The sequence below is a fragment of the Alosa pseudoharengus genome, unplaced genomic scaffold (genome assembly GCF_046254945.1).
Source record: "Alosa pseudoharengus isolate Yale_2024_CS ecotype anadromous, Long Island Sound unplaced genomic scaffold, YU_APseudo_1.1 YU_APseudo_1.1_scf_19, whole genome shotgun sequence".
NCBI classification, from domain to species: Eukaryota; Metazoa; Chordata; class Actinopteri; order Clupeiformes; family Clupeidae; genus Alosa; species Alosa pseudoharengus.
This window is the reverse complement of record NW_027468657.1, coordinates 5,141,663-5,164,162: the sequence shown is the minus strand read 5'-3', so window position 1 is coordinate 5,164,162 and position 22,500 is coordinate 5,141,663. Positions and strand designations below refer to the sequence as shown.

Below are 22,500 nucleotides of genomic sequence, written 5' to 3'. Positions count from 1 at the left end.
CACTCTCGCCTCTTATGTCTGAGCTGAGTTCAGTGAAGCCATGAAGATCATGAGATTAATATATATTTTAGCCCGTTCAGATCAAATAATTTATGTTCTCAAAAAAGAATTGGCACCACCAGATGCTCAAAGATTCTCAATGATGAATAACAAAAGTGTTTCTTTGTTTATTGATTTTGTTTTAGATAATATATTATTTATATTTATATAGTACACAAATGTCAAACCAAAACTACCTATGTACTTGTTTCAGCTCAGACTGTATCCAGCAAAAGGCACTAGAGAGGATTGCAGGAGTGCACACAAAGGTCATAGGAGAGATCAAAGGTTAAAGGTCAGGAAGCGCCTGGTTTCTGCATCAGTAGGGAAGAATGGCAAACTCTAGCTTTCCTGAAAGGTCAAGCGTGGGCTGTTAGCCAGACGTGTTCTCCACCAGCGACTGTTCACACGCAGCGAGCGAGAGAGAGAGAGAGAGAGGGAGAGAGAGAGAGAGCGAGAGAGAGAGAGCGAGAGAGAGAGAGAGAGAGAGAGAGAGAGCACACACATTTAGCATTAAATGGCACCAGATAGCGGCAGAGTTATGCCCAGATCTGGGCCAGACACAGGCTTTTGGACTCGCTGCTGTCCAGGCTATGCATTTCCTGCCAGGTCTCTTCAGTGTCTTAAGGAGCGGAGGAAGAGGATTGGGACTTTCCCGCCTTTTCTCTTCTGTAGAGAGCGAGCAGGAAAACAACGGCTCACCCTGAAGATCGTTTGCTCGGTTTCTGATTGGCTGAGGAGCTCTGGAGGTGTGGCTAGACATGACATAGACATCCAGAACTCTTCAGTTGAAACCATGGCAACCATGGAGATTGCTTTGAGAGGCAGTAGATTAACAGACAAAAAACTAAAGTAATAAAAGGAAAAAAAAGAAAAAACTTTTTTAAAAAAACAACGAAGACCACATCATCATCTGGCCTGAGTTCAAGTTTTACATTATTTTTGTCTTTCTGTCTAGTAATACAGTACAATTAACAATTCCAAAAAAATCATACAAAAAATCATTACTCAAAATAACCGTGTCATATGTTTATTTGTAATATATGTATGCAAAGCATTTCTTTAGGCTTAACTCTACAGCATTGTTACATTGAGTGTAATTTAGCCATAGGAGGTTCAAAGTTGTTTAGAATGCCTCCTTAGCCCCACCCCCACTTGAGCAGCAGAAATGGCTGATGGGAAATGTAGGCGTTGTAGTCAGAAGAGTTGACTTGGGGGAGTTGAACTGAAGCCCCATCAGTCCTGGTGACCAGAAGAACAAAAAGCAGCTCTAGAGCGCACTCAGTCTCATTCTCATCACTCCCTTCCCTCCCATTCTTTACACTGTTGTTTTTTTTTAAAGCTTTTGGTGTGTGTGTGTGTGTGTGCGTGTGTGTGCGTGCGTGCTGTGTGCTGTACATTCTCTGGCTTTCAATGCTCTATCTCTATCTGTCTAAGATCTCCTTTATCTTCCTTGCCTCCTGTCTTCCGATAATCGTCCAACTGTCTGACAAGGCCCTCACAGCCCCACTAGGTTCTGACTAGAACCGCAGCGATCTGTTCTCACATAATACCAGTTCTTCCATAGCAGACTAGAACCACACAATGACCAGTTCTTCCATAGCACAGAAGAGAACCACACAACATTTGATTATTTCATAGAACACAGACTAGAATCACACAGCCACTGTAACCAGTTATCTGATTGCATAGACTAGAACCACACAACTGCAGTTACCGGTTCCTGCCAAACAGAACCACATAAAATTACAGCCGCTCTCAAAACCACAATAGCGTTCTTATAAGTTATCACTCAGCACAGAGACCAGAATCACCAAGCTATAGTTAACGGTTTTAGATCCGAGGCCACAACCACCATTAGAACTACAAAAACACACTTAGTAGTTCTCTTCTGGAGCAGACCACAAAATCACAGAACAGCTCCTCAGAACTACATTTTTCTTTTACACAGCAATCAATCAGCATAAGCCCCATGATGATGTCTGAAGTTATCGTCCAGTCAGCGCTTCCAGCGTAGTGTGTGGCCTTGTTGAACTCTATATTTGAGAACTTGTGTCGCCTCTATCCCTGCTCAGTCAGTAGTCAAACTGAAGTTCTGTCATTGCTTTGCCAATTTTCAATTTGTTTATTTTATTTCTCTTTTCTGCCATCTGTTTGTTTGTTTGTTGTTTGTTCGTTTGCTCCTTTGTTGGCTAATGTTAGACTTTAATGTATTCCCAGATGCTTTCCCTCGTGAGATATATGACAAAAAAGCTTAAAAAAAGAAAAAAAAAACATTTGGCTTATTTTTCACTGTAGTTATAGTCTTTTATACTATAATATTGTAAGAACATTTCTTGAATTCTAAATATTACTCTTTCTAGATTTTTGAAATCAAAAGTTTTGAGTAAAAAAGTTTCTTACTTTATTTTACTATATTAGATAGTAAAAGAAAACAAACAAAGTACGATCAATTACCATAACCTATCAATTACTATCAGAAACAAAAGAAAACAATGAGACGTAGTGGCATCTTAAGAACACAGTAGGATTGTAGCTCTGTGTAGGTGAGAACAGGGACTCCCAGCTCAGTGTTCCTAGAGGATGTTCTCAACGTCATAATCTCCACTGCAGTTGATGGTTGACGAGTGATTTGCACCCGTGGTGAAATGCAAGGTTTTTGTTGTCAAATGCACATCTTTAAAGGACAAAATAAGAGAAACAAACTTAAAATAATAACCACGAACCAGCAGGAGAAGAGATGAAGAGTTGATACTTTCTGTCTCTGTAAAAGGAAACACAATGTGTATATAACATGTAGCAATAAAGGTGCCATGTTTCTTAACTGAGACTGTATGTGCGTTTGTTTCCCTCCACTAACAACACCTGTGTCTTTTATTGCTGTTTTGTTTTGTTTGGTCTGCTACGTGACATGTCAAATCATGATTATTTTTTATTTCTTGAGAAATGTTGAGGAACTTGAGTTTCCTTGAGTTGGATGGAACTGCAGTTAAGTTGTTTGTTGAACAGACCCAGCAACACACACACACACACACAGTCCTGCCTCCCTCAGAAGAAAAGATGAATCTACAGTGGATTTAGGCCAAATGAAGAACTCTGAGCGAGAGTGTGTTTTATACGCTATTGTGTAACTCATTTTTGGAAGTATATCAGTGGACCATTGTAGTTTGTATAGAATAGCACTATGGAACATATGTTTCTATTTTTAATAAAGTGTGATAGCAGCATTCATTCATGCGAGTCCATCTTTCTCAAAAGATACAGCATACAGCACATGATGAAGTGTTTGTTTCTCCTTAGAAAAAGTAACATTTTAAGCCAAACTAAATACAGTGAAACATTGTGGTTGTGCACAACATTAACGTCTGCAATGTGCAGTGTAACGGAGGCGAACTGTGCTAGCGTGCTAGTTGCGCGTGTAAATCCTCACAGCCCTAACCTTAAGAACGCTTCTAACCGCTGAGTTGGAAGCCTGGGCTTTTAGCTCAGTGATTAGAGCGTGCGACTCCCACGCCGGTGTGTGTTGAGGTGGCGAGTTCGAGGGCCGTGAGCGGCGGACGAATTACATCCTCTGTTACAGCAGCACTGGCTGAAGATGGATTGATATAGGCTATTTAACACAGTTTGTCTTATTTTTGGAATTTCTTCCTTTAAGATATCACATTGGCTGCCTGGTTCAGATATAGTATTTGTGTGCAACATGCTTTGACTGATATCTGTGCAACATTTCAAAGCCTTAAGAAGAGGGGCTCCATCTTTGAAAATAAATAAATAAGTTAATAACCATCCTGCCTTCTTATGCCCAAAATCATCTGTCATTGTAATTAACGGCAGAGAAGGATAAGAAAGGGAAAAAAAAACATTTTGAATTGTGATGACTTTCTGGAGTGACAATGCAACATGGTGTCCTCATACAACAGTTTTGGGGGGTTACATTTTTATAAGCTGCTAAAGTTTGGGGGTTAAGCAAGTATTTTTGACCCTTGACCTCAATGCTACCCAAACATTGATGGTCTTATTAAAATAGGTTACAATATGAGAGAGGCTTTCCCCTTAGTATTCCCAGTCATCTGTACACTTCTACTGACATCATCACTGGCAAACCAATTAACGACTAACCTCATTCCCTGGGAAGTTGAAGGCAGAGAACATCTGCCACGTATTAGTGTCCATCTCTAAACGCAAAATGTGTGTGTGTGGTGTGGTGGGACAATTGCTCAACGTGTGACAGACAGGTCAGATCCGGGAATTAAAGCTGCTGTCTGTTCAGGGGCCTGTGCGTGGCCACCACGATGTTCCGTGCGCTAGAAATCACGCCTGTCAGCCATCCAACCCATAACAGCTCATCTAAATCAGGCATAGGGACCACAGGGAGGCCGCGAGACCCGTCATCTGTTTGCGGTGTGGGAGAAACGGAGGAGCACGTGCGTCTCTGCTACATCCAGAAACCCACTCCCATGTTTGACGTATATTAGCGGCCCTCCTCTCCCGGGCTCCACCACTGTCTCTGGGTGTGTTTATTTGCAGTTACGCTGAGACATGAACATATTTCCTGTGAGCGCAGGGGACCACCGTGTAGCACTTCCTGCGAATCTGCTTAGGAGGCGCGTGGGTCGGAACCAGCTGCGCGCCAAAATCATGGAGGCCTCACCACTTGGCGCTCGTGTCTGGAGGGGAATCAAGGGCTCTATGGCCTTTTGAAGAAACACAGATTCCATGTCTGTGAGTCTGTGGGCTGTCTATCTGTATATTTGTGTCTCTGCAGCTGTTGCTCTGAGACGAAATATGATGTTGTGGCTTTAGCCTTGGTTCACCAGATACGGTCATTCACTTAAGCCTACCGTCCATGTTTCTCCAACGAGACCAAATTCAATGATCTATCACAAATAGTTAAACTTTGGGTTTATAGTAGTAGGCTAACATAAAGGAAGGAGGATGGTGTCTGATCATGAACGTCATGTAATGGACCAAACTGCATAAGCTACCATTTCGCATAAAACTAGTACGCGCGCCACTGAGCATGCTCCGCGCGGTGCAACAGAGGGTCCATTGTGTATGCTGCGGAAACCCAACCCAACCAGGAGATTAAAAGCCCAAGGCACTCCCTCTCACCCATGGGCACAGAGAGGGAGAGGGAGAGAGATTGCAGTATGATGCCGTGATGGAGCGCAACTGCCCCCTCTAGAGTCGTGACCAATGCCCTAATCACAACCTCCACCGGGGAGAGTGCGCCACGGTGCGCGTGGAGAACAGACCTGCGACATGCGGCTGCTCAAAGCTTAGCGATGGCACATCAGACCAAGATGTGAGGATATAGTGTGGATGCAATTGGGATATACTTTTTAAATAGTTTATTAAACCTACCGGTAGGCCTATGTCCTTTTAAAATAGGAAATAGCAACTTGCTAGCCTGACGAGCCAGACTGTAGGGTCTGGGCACTCACCGTTCGCAGTGCTCAGTCCGAGGGTCGGGATAATCAGTTGTCTTTCAAATTCCCTCTGCACGCAATAGGACGCAATAGGAATAGATATTTGTTTTCAAGTAGCAGGGAATTCAAGCCATACCGCTGCAACTCTGCCATCAATCATTATGTTAAGCCCAACAAACGACTCTATACACGATTTCATTGGCTTGATTAAGTTTCGATTTCTGGATCTCACAAGCCAACGGAGAGTTGCTAGACTAGCCCTGGCATCAAATGTAATTTGCTGCCGCTAGGGGAGCGTCTAGATTGCTAGGCTATCGCTCTCTATCTCTCTCTCTCTTTCTCTCTCACACACACACAAACATATATACAATGTTAACGCAAATAAACAAACAACAAAAACATATGCTTTCAATAAAACACTTACACACAAAAGCAACCACACAACATAACCAAGCACACACACACACACACACAACAAAGAAACACCAGTAGAAAGAGAAATTTTGTGCAAGTGTGTGATAATCTCTTTTGTGCCAGTGCTAGAAGAATCCACAGCCTCAAAATCATAGCTGCATAACACACACACACACACACACACACACACACACACACACACAGTAGAACACAGCATATATAGATCTACACATATTATCAGAAATGTAACATACATACATGTCCCTCAAAGACACACACACACACACACACACACACACACACACACACACACACACACAGTAGAACACAGCATATATACATCTACACATATTATGAGATACACGATTTCAATGCCAGATTTAGTTTCGATTTCTAGAGCTCATAAGTCAACGGAGAGTTGCTAGACTAGCCCTGGCAGCAAATGTAATTTGCTGCCGCTAGGGGCGCGTCTAGATTTCTAGGCTAGCAACTTGCTGTAATGTGAGAAGACTGCTTTAGGCCTGTCATCTCCTTAATCTGTCGTTATTGGTGGTCAACGTCTTCATCATCACTAAATCCAAGCAGAGGTCTGTTAATATTTTGTTACGTGGTTATTGTTATGTTACGTGGTCTACACAGAACAGGCTTGTAGGCCTATCTATCTATCTATCTATCCGTATGTTACATGGTCTACACAGAACAGGCTTGTAGGCGTTAGGCCTATATATCTATCTATCTATCTATCCATGTTACGTGGTCTACACAGAACAGGCTTGTAGGCCTATCTATCTATCCATGTTACGTGGTCTACACAGAACAGGCTTGTAGGCCTATCTATCTATCTATCCATGTTACGTGGTCTACACAGAACAGGCTTGTAGGCCTATCTATCTATCTATCCATGTTACGTGGTCTACACAGAACAGGCTTGTAGGCCTATCTATCTATCCATTCAGTGATACCACTGGGTTTGTGCCAAAGTGGTCCAGGGGAGGTTAGAGGAATCTGTGTGTCACTCAAGACAGAATGGCTGTGGGAACAGTGATATACTTCTGACACCACTGCCCAAGCACATATCATTTGTGCTGTACATTTACTTAGACTCGTTTGTGATGGGTCGCAGACCACGGTGTTAACAATCTTCAAGCACTAGCATATCACACTTCACCTGATGGTATTATAACTTGTCTGTCACCTGACGGAAACCTGAAAGTATGTTTTACTGAATATTTAATTAACTATTTAGCCTACACTCTATACCAGAACACCAGTAGGATGGAATGAGGATGCAGTGCCAGTCTGTCTGCTTGTCTGAGGGCCTGCCCTACACTGAACTATAAGCACAAATTTATCAAATTCATTAAAAATCAGAGCTTGTCAGAGTGTGTGTGTGTGTGTGTGTGTGTGTGTGTGTAAGATTAGAGTAGGGGTCCCTCATGTTCACCTTACGGAATAGAGTTTAACAAAGGCTTAGTCATGCTCAGAGGCGGACAGAGTACACAGCTTTATTACTTGAGTAAAAGTACAGATACCCTTTGCTCAATTTTACTCAAGTACAAGTAAAAGTACAACAGTCAGATGCCTACTTAAGTAAAAGTACTGAAGTACTTGTTTTTAAAAATACTTGAGTATCAAGAGTACAAGAGTAACCTACATTGTTTTTAAATATTGCATTACTACTGCAATAGTAGTATGAAAATGTTATGAAAATTTTTAATGTTAGTACCTTGGAGAATGTAAAAGGAATTGAAAGAAAAATCAAGTCATTTTCATCTTTTTACCATGTTGCCAGGGATGGGCACTATTTCTAATACATGTATTTAAAATATGTATTTCAAATACAAAATACTATTTTGTAATTGAAACACTTGATGCGAAAACTATCATTAACTTTTTCAGAAAGTTGAAATAGTCTGGCGAGGTGGGGCCACAGGTTGGCACATTCCCGGGATGGACCTGCTGCGTCTTCATCCATCTGACCATGGAGTTGACTTTGGCGGAAAGCTGAAGGTGATTGCTGATAGGCTGTTCCAATCAGTGGCGCCTGCACAATCCAATCACGTTTGAGAGGGAAACAACAAATTGAGGGTTTCTGAGATTTTTCTTTTTTTCCTTTTTTTTTAGAAGAAGTAACTGGTACTCACAGTTATGGATAGAAATGTAGTGGAGTAAAGAGTACAATATTTGCCTCTCAAATGTACTTGAGTAAAGTCATGAGTAGGCTACTCCCCAAAAATGATATTCGAGTAAAGTACAGATCCCTCAAAATTGTACTCAAGTAAATGTACTCCGTTACTGTCCGGCTCTGGTCATGTTCAAACTGCAGTCAAGGACCCTCTCTATGATTCCTCTCTCTCTCTCTCTCTCTCTCTCTCTCTCTCTCTCGTTGTCATGTTCTATTTTTCGGGTTGGTAGACTCTTAGCCTAGAAATCTAGACGCACCCTAGCGGCAGCAAATTACATTTGCTTCCAGGGCTAGTAGACTCTACCACGTGATATGGAATTTCTTGCCAACTTGAGAATTTGTACGACGTTGAGGCGGGGTGAGACCGCCCTATGTATGATTCAAAATGTCCACCTGATGGCGCCGTTGCTCTTTTTTTATTTACAAATTGGGCGTTACTTTAATGAATGACCTACCGAATTCCTCTGCCCTTGTCTCAATTCTCAATTCAGATGATACTGTGATAAGATATTATATAATATGATATGACATCTCAAAATAAACATGAGCTTCTTCAGTATTAAAATAATATATTTCCATAGACCTGGAGTTGTCCAGTTGTTTTTGCAAGTCAGTCTCTCAGGTCTACAGGTTTAGTGTCTGGATTGTCAATCTCTGTCATCGGTTGGAAAAGATTATAAGACTTAACATTTTTGCTCTCTGAGTTTATATAACTAAGAGCTAATATCAGCCTGAATTTTTGATCCGATTTATTTTTTGAATGACGGGCACACAGTGTCACCTGCTACTAGAGGTCGTAGACAGACATAGCCTACCGACTGGTCGCAGATCAGAGCCAATCTTAACCCGACAGCAAGCGGCTGTAGTGTGTATCACGGGAGACTGGTCCTGGACCAGCACGCGATTTGGGACATGAGGAGGGCGGGAAGGGGCGTTTCCTAAGAGGGGGAGGGGCTTGCTGTGCGCCCCGCTCTTGGACGATTCAAGGGAGTCGCAAAACAAGACTTGCAACAAGTGGCTTTGATACAATCTTGCAAGAACTATGGCTGGCTCTTGTGGTTTAAAAACTCTGGGATAATTTCACGCTGATCTCCAACGTCTCCACTGTTTCCCAGTCGCTGCAGGTAAGTGAAAAAAAAGTTTTGCACTTTGAGAAGTTTTGTTTGCTTGCTTACAACACCACCATGATTTCCCAAGCGTCAGTCAGTCAGAGCGTGGGAACTTTGCGAGGCAGCAGCAACAGGCTAAACTTTGAAGTTTACTTTTTCTCCGGCACACTCGAGGTAATAAACAACATGCCGTTAGGAAGTGGGTTGGTAATAATTTACGGCCAGGGCAATTTAGTTAGATACACAACCCCAATATGCATGAGTGTGTAAACAGCAAAAATAGAGTCACTGGCTTGCTTGTCAGGGACCGACCAACCGCAGGGAGAACACCTGTTTAGAGCATCTTGTCTCTAGCTAGCCAGCGTGTCGTGGCCTTATGCAGTCTATGGTCGTCGTCGTATCAGGTTAGCTTGTTATTGTGACAGCCTAACAAACAACGTTTAGAAACTACAGAGAAAGAGGGGTCGAATGGCGCCGCCACCAGACCTCTGAGTTTCAAGTGAAAACAGTCATTTCCCAGCGTATGCAGGTCCTGAGACATTACAACAGCCTATTATTAAAACTAGGCAAATGGCCTAACTACAGTGAAGTTAATAAAATACTAACGTAATCTAAGTTATAGGCTATGTTCCTAAAACATATTTGAAGAAATCCTGTCGCATGGATTTCAACCAAATGTTTTTTGCCATTGCCGTTACAGTCTCAATTCCAGCGTGGGTAATGAGCTGAATACATGCCTCGAAGTGCTTAGGCTACTGCAGATTGCGCGGATGTAATCAAGTTGACACATCAAAAGGAACCGGCCTTACCTCCCGACACTAACTTTACTTAATCCTCTCTTTCCCCTGTTCTTGTTTTTTAAGCTCGAATAAACTAACGACTGTTTGTTTAGCATGTCACGGAGGTATGCAACTTTAGGGTTAGTGCTTAATGGGAATGTCCGAATGTGTGGGTGAGAGGCTGGTTATACTTGTATGGTGAGGCTACCTTTATAACTTGGCATTAGAGTGGTTCACTGAGATACACAACTGCCTACACTCTACCAGAATACCAGTCGGAATAAGGAAGGCAGTGTCAATCTGTCTGCTTATCTGATGGTCTGCACACTAAATTATATAGGCACAAACAGAACATTGAAGTTTTGTGTGTGTGTGTGTGTATCTGAGATTAGAGCAGGGGTCCCTCTGTTCGCCTGACGGAATAGAGAGAGTTTAACAAAGGCGTTCCAAGCTTAGTCATGCCCAAACTGCAGTTAAGGACCCTCTCACTGATCTCTCTCTCTCTCTCTCTCTCTCTCTCTCTCTCTCTCTCTCTCTCTCTCTCTCTCTCTCTCTCTCTCTCTCTCTCTCTCTCTCTCTCTCCCTCCCTGTGCTGGGAGATCAAAGCGACTCCTGTGACATCCTGAGTCGGACAGGGAGCGTAACCTTTACTCCAGAGCACTGAGAGAGCATAAGGTGCTAGTCAGGAGCAGAGAGACGAAGAGGGGGATGAAAGAGGGAGGGACAGAAGATTAAAGAAAGGGAAAAAGTGAGGTGGAAGAAGAGATAGGGAGAGGGAAGGGTAGAAGTGTAAAGAAAGAGGAAGAAGCGAGAGAAGGAGGTAAAGCAGAAGAGAGGGGGATAGAGAGATAGGAAGGGACTGAGAGACAGGTGGAGGAAAAGAGAGAAGGGGGCAGGAGAGAGAGAGCAGAGGAAAGCAAGAAGAGAGAGAGTGATGAGAGACAGAGGAGCTGTCCCAGTCAGCGTTTCCTCTGTGTGTATGTGACACAGAGCGTAGGCAGAGGGCCACTTCCAGCCACACAATCGCAGGAAAGAGGTTGCTGGAACACCTCACAAGTCCCTCTGTCTCACACACACACTGCAGCTCAAAGAGACTATTGTCCCCTCAGTTCTCTCTCTCTTCTCTCTCTCTCTCCCCAACTCCTCTCTCTCCCTATCTTCTCTGTCCCTCCCCCTTTCTCTTTTCTCTCTCTCTCCGACTCTTATCTACTCCCCCTCTCTCCGACTCTTATCTACTCCCCCTCTCTCCTCCCCTCCCCCCCTCCTCCCCCATCTCCATTCTCTGTGTAGTTCAGTCCAGTTCAGAGTTGCTCTATTATGGCTGTGTACACAATGTTGCCACAGGAGAATGAGAATACCACTGTGTTGCACCATAAACCGCAAAATACTTTCTCTGTGTCCCCACTCTGTGCCCCCCTGCACACACACACGCACACACACACACACACACACACACACACACACACACACACAGATAATGGAGTGAGTAGTGTAGCTATTTACCTCTCTCTCCCATTGTTCTGTTTGTTCTATTTGTCCCTCCGTGTGGCCGGTTGGAAGCTGGGAGCCACTGTCCTCAGGGGTATTCATAGGAAACCAGGAAGTGCCTGGAAACACAATCAACTGCCACAACACACACACACATTCACACTTTCATGGGCACACACTCACACATACACACATCTCTAATTTGAAGCCCAATCCCATCTCTACCCTTAGCCCCCCCCCTTTCGTTCTGCGCGTTCACGTGAGGGGAAAGGGTATCCCAATTCTCTTTTGGATGGAGGAGTAGGGCTAAGTGGTAGGGCTACATTGTCTTTCAAACTAAGGGTTTCCAGCACCTTACTTAACTAAGGGGTAAGCATACACCGGGCACTCCGCGAGAAATGTAAAAGATTTACGTTAATAATGATTTTTAAATGAAAACAATAATTGTTTTGTGTTACATTCAAATTTGTGGCCATATGGCCTGTTCATCATAGGGACGTTTTCAAAAATATTTTGCGAACGTTATAACGTCACATCATTATTGCCGATTTGCACGATAGTCACACATTTTCACATATTTCCATGTCCGGTACCCCGTGGGTTGACAGCATACCGTGTCCGAAATTTAACTAATATCCAGCAGCAGCAAAATTTGCTTAACATTTTTTACCATTTGTATGATATGAAAGCGTATCAGCTGCTGACTGCATATTAGAAGTTTGTTGGGATAAACAGCCCTCGTTGCATCTGCTACAGGTCTTCTGTAGTATATATGTCTACTATGTCTTCTGATGACATGTAACGGCCATTCAGGATATGTTGTAAAATATTGTTTGGGACGTTTACTGTAGCTCAAGCTGTAGATAGATAGATAGATAGATAGATAGATAGATACTTTATTGATCCCCAGGGGAAATTCAATTGTGTGTTGCGTTCGTCCTCCATGCCCCTTGCATTCGGCCACACCAGGAGGGACAAATGAAACGGTACACACATTCTACTTTTGCTGAAATAATTCCTGAACTGCATTTGACAGAGGACTGTTGTAGGCTGCTATTGACAAAACATTAGCTTTCAGTTTGGAACAATCACTTTGTAAATGAAGTCTAATTAAAAAGGGTTTTATTGTCCAGGCTCTTCCCTATGGTAGGCTAGTGGTGCCTCATTTCCCCCGTATGCCCTGTCTCATGGACCCACCCCTAAACAAAACCTCTTAGTCATTATAGTCAAAGTGTCATTTAGTGGGAACTCTTCCTCTGCTCTCTTTCTCTCACACACACACACACACACACACACACACACACACACACACACACACACACACACACTTATCTCTAATTCTTGGATTCTCATGGCTGTATAGCTGTCTGCCAAGAGTGTGCCCGCATCCAACAGTTTAGGTTCAGGGAGTTGACTTTGCGCTTGTGTGTGTGTGTGTGTGTGTGTGTGTGTGGATACTGGATACTGCTGTGTGTAAGAGAGAGGGTATCTGAGTGGACGGAAGTGATGTAAGGGCTCTGTAGAGGTCTGTAGTCTGATTGGGGTTTGGGAGGTGAATGAGCGGCTTCCGCTGTTCTGTTTGTCTAACAGAAGGAGCAGGCCAAGCGGTTCTCCACGTGTTTGTGTGCGCGGGCGTCGAAAAAACCCTCCGGTTATCAGAGGAACCGTCAGGAAGCCGATTAGGAGCCCCAGTCCACGCCTGACGCCCAGCTGGGCGTTTCTCCTTTTACCTCACACACCCTGGATCTGACCCGCCGCGAGGCCCCCGTGTGCCGCAGCTTTTGCGGTCGGACTGCAACGAGGGCCAATTCTGCTGTAGTTCCGGATTTGTATAGGCTGCTGGTCAGATTGGGTTACGTAAGAGAGAGAGACACAGAGATGGAGGGAGAGGAAAGAAAGAGAAAGGGACAGAAAGGAAGAGAGAGAGAGAGAGAGAAAGACATTGAGTGAATGAAAGACGGAGAGAATGACTGACCTTGGCATCTCCACGCCATAAGGGAATTTCCCACAGAATTGAATTCTATTTGTGGTGGTATGTGACGGGGGGAGTTCACAGTTTTGAACAAATTTGCACAATATGGTTATGATGCTAACAGATTTAATCACAATTTAGCCAGTCGACTTCTATGCCAACAACAATCCTTGCAGGATTTTTAATGTTTTCTTTAAACGTGGATGCAGGTTTATTGAGGGACAGAGACACAAGGAGAGGATGTGCAAAAGTGCACTTAGCTCTACAATGAAAGGATTTCATCCCATTTAAGTAGTACAACATAGAAAATCATTGTGTGGTGGTCAGTGTTGATATTGTGGTGGGCCGCCACAAATAAGTCAATGTATGGGAAACACTAGAAAGGGACAGAGAGAGAGAGAGACACTGAGTGAATGAAAGACAGACAGATAGAATGACCAAATGGCCAAATGGCCAAAGCCCTGCCGTGTCCTACCTGTGTGTGTGTGTGTGTGTGTGACCTCTCTGTGTGCTGTGACATGTCGTTCTTTTCTCTCTGCTCTGTCCCTTGTGTCCCGGCGATGGTGTCCTGCCTGCAACCCGACCCCCGTCCTCCTGAAGAGGCGCTTAGTTTAGTGGGAGTGTGTTTTGGGCCTCATTTCCAGGGATTTGGCGGGATTAGTTGATACCAGCAGCCAATCACTCTCTCCTGTCAGCGTCACGCCAATCCTGCCATGATTGGTCCTGTCCGCAAGTAAACACACAGCTGGGAAGTTATGAAGGTGACTGGTGTGTGTGTGTGTGTGTATGCGTTTGTTTGTTTGTGTGTGTGTGTGTTGTGTCACATAAGTCCCTTTTCCACTGCATGCTATCTGCTCAACTCGCCTTCACTCTACTCACTTTGTTTGGTTTTCTGGTAGCAAAAATTGGTACCTGGTATTAAAACACTAACGTGACATTAACAGCCTACCAGGAATCAGAACGAAAATCATCATGTACTCTTGACTTTATGTATGTGTGTGTGACACAGGGGGCAGGCATTGTGTAGTCATGACTTGAGTGTAAGTGTGTGTGTGTGTGTGTGTGTGAGATACAGGGACACACATTGTATTTTATCTTTAGTGCAATAGAACCCACCCCAGAAATTAGTCTGATTGAAAATGACACATAAACATGTCAGTCACCATGTGATTGAGGTGGGAAGCTGCATAAGTCTTAAACATGTTAGTCACCATGTGATGGAGGTGGGAAGCTGCATAAGTCATAAGCATGTCAGTCACCATGTGATGGAGGTGGGAAGCTGCATAAGTCATAAGCATGTCAGTCACCATGTGATGGAGGTGGGAAGCTGCATACAGGGCTCCAGAGTGCGACCAATTTGGTCGCATATGCGACCTAATTTTTCAAAAGTGCGACTAAAAAAAATCGGAGGTCGCACCGGTGCGCCTTATTCGAGAGAGGAAAAAGTGTCCGCATTGAAACTCTACCTTTGGTTCAATAACAGACACATATTTGGCCAATATCGTGGTTTAAACAAATCACAGATAGTGAAGGGCGGGACCTCCCCTCTGATTGGCCGTGGCCCAGTGCCTGTGAGTAAATTTTAAAAAATGCGTGTGCTGCAGAGAGAGAGAGAGGGAGCGAGGGAGATCAGAGACCCGTCAGATAAACAGAGTGGATGTAGTTGCATTACAGTGTGGTCACATAGGCCGAGACAAATGTCCCCTCTCCCCACTTCAGCGGCTGGCAGCAGCAAACCGATCAGACGAGCCCCGAGATGATGATCAAGTTTATCGTTGCCTACGATAGGCCTAGTGAAACTTCCCTTCACCAAGTTCAGTCCGAAATAATTATTCACCAGAAAAATAGTTTGAACGTAGGCTAAACCCGACGTACAGGAATGACACTTGCGCCAAATTTATAGGAGTCATTGCAGATGAAAAGACGTCTTAAAATTGCGAACAATGCATACAACGACCGAACGACAGAGATACAGATATCGCCGAAAAGGAGTGCGTCATTGACCGCAGTTACATGCAGGGAGTAACCCGGTTTTCAACAGCAATATTCGTTTTGCGCGCGAGTTGTGTAAACTCATTCTGATGGCATCAATCAATTTAATCCGGTATTTGGCGCAAACCGAATATCGCTGCTACATTTAAAGCCCGAATATTCCCTGCATGTATACAGTGGTCATTGTGTACGGTGAATTGAATGGACACATTTAGATCGAGCATGGCAAGTCATTGCAGTAGCCTATAATAATAGGCCTACCTTTTCGTTACTGCATTAACCATGTTCTTATTGAAAATTTAAAAATACTAAAATTAAAAAGTAAATTGCATTGTGGGGCTGTCAAATGATTATTGCAATCATCATTGCAAAATCACATACAAATCCCCCAGGCTACTTGGAACATCTCTTTAAATTGTGCTCAAATACATTTCTATGGAAGATGCTAGCATGGCGAGCTGGTTTAGCCAAGGCCTAAAGATCATGAAGGATAGTATGTAAAACATTGAGCCATGAGATGTGCAGTTTGAAGCCCTTAAAAGACGTGCACTGTTAATTTACTCACTGTTATTTTTATTTAATACATCTTGAGATGTTTTAAGTTTAAATTTCAGCTCAGTGAAGCACTTAAAGCACCAACACTTCATTAAGTTACTTTTCTTGTAGAATTGTAAATCATAAGTCATAGGACAACCTATATAGGACAGTAATTAAGGGAAAAAAAGTGAACCTGCTGCGGTGTTAAATGCGATGTGGTTGAAAATTTGGGTGCACCTAACTTTTGTGCTGGTGCACCTAAGAAAAAAAGTTAGGCGCACCAGTGCAACCAGTGCAAAAAGTTAGTCTGGAGCCCTGGCATAAGTCATAAGCATGTCAGTCACCATGTGATGGAGGTGGGAAGCTGTATAAGTCATAAGCATGTCAGTCACCATGTGATGGAGGTGGGAAGCTGCATAAGTCATAAGCATGTCAGTCACCATGTGATGGAGGTGGGAAGCTGCATAAGTCATAAGCATGTCAGTCACCATGTGATGGAGGTGGGAAGCTGTGGGAAGTGGAGAGATGAGCTGATGTAGACAGACTGGACAGACAGCCCTGAGAGCGGAGAACAGAAGGAAATGAAAATGGCCCTTGAGGCAGTTTAAGAGTGTCAGACTGTCCTTTGTTAGTTAGAAGCTCAGACAGCCTCTCTCTCTCTCTCTCTCTCTCTCTCTCTCTCTCTCTCTCTCTCTCCCCCAAGTACCAATGCTTTTTCTTCCCAGTCATGATTGATTCTTTTCTTTTTTCTTGTTCTGAGTAATAGAGCATAAGGGTTATGTTACTTCCCGCTCTCAACTCCCTTACAGAACACACACACACACACACACACACTCAGCCAATGTAGACCCGGCTGGAATGTGCTGGAGGATTATGTCTGCGTCTGAGCTGAAATACCTGCACGTCACTCACACACACACACTCACACACTCACACACTCAGCCTTTGATGTTATTTGTGTGTTTTAAGTGGTTATGCATTACGTATTGTGTGCTGGATCAACTCCCTCAACCTTGACCCTTACTCAGACATTTGCAGTTGTTTCATGGCCACGTTGGCCGTCACCAAGACGCTGAAGCGAAACGCCGAGCCAAGCGACCTTGCCAACGTTTTTGTGTGTTATTATTAAGCCCTGAGCATTTCTCTTCCTTTTTGTTGTGGTTTTACTCCGTGGCAGGAGTGCCTGGCCTGGCCTTTGTTGGCGGGACAATGAGCGAGCTCCATGCGTTTGGCCCCTCGGCTCTCTTCAGAATGCAAATAGACAGCCACACAAACACTTCATTCAGCCGCTGACTGGCGGCCTGGCCCAGCGCAGAGAAAGCAATTAAAGCACATGACACAGTTACACTCAGCGCCGTTCTGACGTCTCGTTAATCACACACACACACACACATACTTGAGAGATTTGAGGTTATCAAATGGTGCAGGCATTTCTGCACCACTGCGAGCTATTCGATGGAGCGGTGTATTAGGCTACTCGTCTGCTGTGGCGAATGCGATTGTCGGACGTAACCGACGTCATTGTCTCGATCCGTCTGTCTGTGCTGAAGTGTGGAATGCGATTGTCGGACGTTAACTGAGGTCATTGTCCGTCTCTCTGTTTTCAGTGTAAGTCCGAGTCCAGGGCTTTTGGCTGGTCTTGCGTCCGAGATCCCGATGGAGTCGTACCGCGTGGGAGCTGCCCCCGGGCCCACCCTGCAGCCAGCGTACCCCCCCCAGGGGCCCCGTGGAGCTAAGGGCCAGGCCAACGGCAGCTACGGCCTCAGCATCCGCGTGCAGGGCATCGACGGCCACCCCTACGTGGTCCTCAACAACCAGGACCGCCCGTCCAACCCGTACCCGCCCAGCAACGGCCACCGCGACCCCGAGGGCTCCTTCATCGATGACTACCAGGAGTACGACTTCCGTGGGCCCAGCCCGTTCGTGGAGTTCCGCTCGCAGAACCCCGCCGGCGCCGGTACCAGTGGGCCCCCCGCGATGGGCCTGAAGGAGAACCAGGACCCACAGCAGGCGGCCCGGCGGAGCCCCAACCTGCTCAACTTCCAGAAGCACCCGGAGCTGCTCAAGCCCTACGACCCAGACAGCAACACTCTGGAGGCCTTCCGCAGCCCCCCCACGCGCCCACAGGGGGCGCCGCTACCCGACAGCGCTGTGCCCACCGCTGCCCACGCCGGGTCCTCCAGCCTGGAGCGGCCCCGCACGCCCGCTGGGCAGCAGGTGCCCAAGATGCCCGCTCCGTCTCAAACCTACCCCAGGCCATACCTGTCCAAGAGCTCCACACAGGGGCCGGCTCAGAGCCAGAACCAGGCCCATCCCGCAGTCCAGTCTCAGGTCAAGCCCAAAGCACAGCCCCAAGCACCAGCTCCAGCTCCTGCCCCAGTTCCTGCCCCTGCTCAGCCCCCCCAGACCAAACTGACCCCAGCTCAGCGCGTTCCGCTGCCCCAGGCTGCCCCCACCAGCGACCCTGCCCCCACCGCGCCAGCGGCGGCGCCTCTTGCGTCCAGACGCTCTCCCAGCGTGGCCAGCAGTGGCAACTCCAGCCTGGAGCGCGTCTCCGGCGCCGGTTCCGTCTCCACTGGGAGTCCGGGTCGTGCCCGCGAGCCCGACGTCCTGCCTCTGCGGCGAGTGGACTCCAGCGGGCCGGTCCTGCAGTCGTCGTCATCGTTCGCCCCCCGGTCCCGCAACTCGTCCACCTCCTCCACGGCGACCAGCAGCTCGGCGACCGCATCCCGCACTCTGTCGCCGGGGCGTCCGCCGTCAGACGAGCTGGAGGCGCTCTACGCCGAGTCCATCAACCGCCACAAGAACCGGCGTTACATCCCCTTCCTGCCCGGCACTGGCCGAGACATCGACACCGGGGCGCTGCCCGCCGTGGACGCGCTCATCAGCCACTTCGACGGGACGGGCACTGGGACCCAGCGGCGGGGCCGGACGGGCCGGCGTGGACGCATCGACCCGGAGGACCGCAAGCGCTCGCGGAGCGTGGACAGCGCTCTGCCCTTCGGTCTGTCCGGCGGCGGAGACTACTTGGAGCAGGTGAGTCGTGACCGGGGCCGCTCGGGGGAGCACGTGCTGCGTCCGTCCCAGCTGGGGCTGAAGAAGGGGTCGGGAGGATGTGGCGTGTCCCCCACCCTGACCCTCCCCGCGGGACGCCGCACGTCTGCCAGGGACCCTCCGCGGGGGAGCAGCGCTCCAGGGTCACCCCAGGGCTCTCTGCCCAGGAAAGAGGCCTCTGCGCTGGGCTTTGGCAGACTGGAGACCAGGTCCTCAGGGCTACCCCAGGAGGAAGGCCAGGCAGAGGCAGGGTCAAAGGTCAAGACCAGCATCGCCACAACGTCTCTGTCCAGACCGAACTCCAGGACCAGCAGCAGCCCCAAGGCCAAGGGACCAGAGTTAGAGGCACAGGTGAGACCTGTGTGTGTCTCTGTGTTGGTGTGCTTGTGTGTGTGTGCTTGTGTTTGTCTCTCAGTGTGCTAGTGTGCATGTCTGGAATGTATATCTTTGTATGTTTGTTGTAGTCTGTGTCTGAGTATGTGTATTTTACTCATTACTTTTAAGTGCAACATAATAGGATGTTGTTTGTGTGCGTGTGTCTTAGTAGGATTAGTATGTTTTGTTTTTGTGTGTGTGTTAGTATGTGCTCATGCCTGTGTGTGTGTGGGTGGGTGGGTAAAGCATTATCTTTAAGTGCTTTGTAATAGGATATTGTGCTGTTTCACCTTTGCCATGGGAATCCCCTCCCGTGTCTAATATAATGGCCACCAGACTTGTGTATTCCCGTTGCCACTGACGGCGCTTCCCTCAGGACGGCCCCTGTGCCGTGTCACTTCCTGTCGCCATTGACAGATTACAGCGGGGGTTGTTATGGAGACACGTGAGCGCAAAAGCAGATTTGTGAATCATTCATGCTTTTGGGTGAATCTAGCGTTAGTTCTCAGTGCCTGCTCTGCTACTTGGCTAGCAGCTCCAGGTTGTGTTAACATAACATTACATTACATTTAGCAGACACTTCTTGACCAAAGTGACTTACATATGTCAGCTATATTACAAGGGATCACATTGTCCCCAGAGCAACTTGGGGTTAAGTGCCTTGCTCAAGGGCACAACGGTGGAAGCCGGGAATTGAACTGACAACTTTCAGGCTACTGCACGCTAGCCCAGCTCCTTAACCACTACACTACCACTGCCCCTACCACCGCCCTACAGGCTACTGCACGCTAGCCCAGCTCCTTAACCACTACACTACCACTGCCCCTACCACCGCCCTCTGTTAAAGCAGAGCCACACCGTATGGTAGTTTAAGATCGGTACTGGACCCATGCCATACGCAGGCCTGCTCTAGGCCTGAGGTGGACACCAGACTGGTTTTGTAAAAGCAGCATGTTACCCAGAAGCAGGTCTACCTGGGATGTGTCCCATCCAGAACCAGACCGACGTTGTTAGCTGTCTGGATTAAAGTGATGATAGCCAGGGCAGCTTTTTGTTATTGTTGACACTTTCCGTCTGATGGGAAACATATTTTTATCTGAAGATCTTAAAGACCCACTGCGGCCATTTGGTTAAACCCTATAATCTAATTTCAGTTAGAAACTAAGAACTAAACCAGAACCAGACTAGCGTTAGCCAGAACAGACTAGCGTTAGCCAGAACAGACTAGCGTTACCCAGAATCAGACTAGCGTTAGCCAGAACCAGACTAGTGTTAGCCAGACTCAGACTAGCGTTAGCCAGAACCACACCAGCGTTAGCCAGAATCAGACTAGCGTTAGCCAGAACCACAACAGCGTTAGCCAGAATCAGACTAGTGTTAGCCTGAATCAGACTAGCGTTAGCCAGAACCAGACTAGCGTTAGCCAGAATCAGACTAGCGTTAGCCAGAACCAGACTGGCATTAGCCAAAACAGACTGGTGTTAGCCAGAAGCAGACTAGCGATAGCGTGAGCCAGAACCAGACATTCAAAGAGTGGTGAACCTCAGTGGTGGATATGTTTTCTTTGAGCAGTTCAAATTGAAAAATTTGCGTAACATTCTATTTTCATGGTAACCCTTCGTCTAGCTTCTCTGTACGTTTGCAAAAAAACTACCTCCTGAAACATTAGTGGTGAAATTGTGTGTGTGTGTGTGTGTGTGTGCATAACGCTGACACTGGTGTGCTGTTCCTCTAACCACAGGTTACCCCTGACCTACTGAAAGGTCAGCAGAACGTGGCCCAGCAGACTCATGAGGAGACCGCCAAACAGATCCTCTTCAGCTACCTGAAGGCCGGGTGAGTGTGTGTGTGTGTGTGTGTGAGAGTGTGAGAGAAAGACGCCACTCTTCCCCACTCCTACTTAACCTATTGGCTTTGGGAATTAAATGACAAGAGATGTGTCTGGGAACGTGAGATGAGCGCGTACACATACACACACACACACACACACACACACACACACATGAACATGAACTCATCTTTCTCTCCCTGTCTCTCTCTCCCTGTCAATCTAAAACACACCTAGGTGACGAAAACAGACACACCCACAGACACACCCACAGACACACCCACAGACACACTCACAGATGCTTTGTTTTTCTATATCTCTTTCTCTCTCACACTCATTGTTTGTGTTGTTGCTCACGCGCACACACACACACACACACACACACACACACACACACACACACACACACACACACACACACACACACACACACACACACACACACACACACACTCACTCACACACACACACACTCACACTCACACACACACACACACACACACTCACACAGACACACTCACACACTCACACACACACACACTCACACACTCACACACTCACACACACACTCACACACTCACACACTCACACACACACTCACACACTCACACACACACACACACACACACACACTCACACACTCACACATTCACTCGCGCGCGCACACACACCCCCACACAAACACGCACACACACACACACACACACACACACACACACACACACCCACCCACACAGGCGGGAAGATGTGTTGTGGGAGTAAATTACCCAGTGTACTGACTAATGGTTTTTAACTCACTGTGTCAGTGTGTGATAAAACAGCTGGAATTCATGACTAGTCAGCTATCCTCTTCCAACCCCACCTCTTTTACTCACACACACACACACTCGCCAGACACACACACACACATTTGTGCACACACACACAATGGCTCACTACTCTCTCTTCCCTTTATTCTAGACTAGTAGACTTTACCATCTTTCTCTCTATCGTTCTTTCCCTCTCTCTTTTTCTTTCATCCTCTCTTCTTCTTCTCTCATTCTGTTTTACTTCTCTTCTTCTGTCTTGTTTTGTGTTCGCCTCCTCTCTCTCTCTCTCTCTCTCTCTCTCTCTCTCTCTCTCTCTCTCTCTCTCTCTCTCTCTCTCTCTCTCTCTCTCTCTCTAAGCTCTGGGGTCAAAGGGCGCAGTGATAAGCATCTGGTGAGAAGACAGGATCTCCACCACCAGGCCACCAGGATCAGACCACACACACAAACACACACACACACACACGTGTGCTTCTCTGATGTGAGGTTGACT

The 22,500-nt window shown here is 46.5% G+C and overlaps 2 protein-coding genes across 2 annotated transcripts in view; both read left to right on the top strand.

The window, feature by feature from the left end:
* Nucleotides 1-3,211, top strand: part of LOC143132172 (transcription factor XE1.1-like) — a 17,998-nt gene extending 14,787 nt beyond the window's left edge. Inside the window, exon 8 of the mRNA XM_076291528.1 lies at nt 1-3,211. This exon is cut by the window's left edge and continues 654 nt beyond it. The gene's annotated coding sequence lies outside the window, so the exon portion shown is untranslated.
* A 5,859-nt stretch (nt 3,212-9,070) lies between these two features.
* LOC143133328 (cingulin-like protein 1) overlaps nt 9,071-22,500 on the top strand; it is a 25,287-nt gene continuing 11,857 nt past the window's right edge. The window contains exons 1-3 of the mRNA XM_076293113.1: nt 9,071-9,191; nt 17,552-19,349; nt 21,115-21,209. Coding sequence (XP_076149228.1) covers nt 17,601-19,349; nt 21,115-21,209 — 1,844 coding nt within the window. The 5' untranslated portion in view covers nt 9,071-9,191; nt 17,552-17,600. The remainder of the gene's footprint in view (nt 9,192-17,551; nt 19,350-21,114; nt 21,210-22,500) is intronic.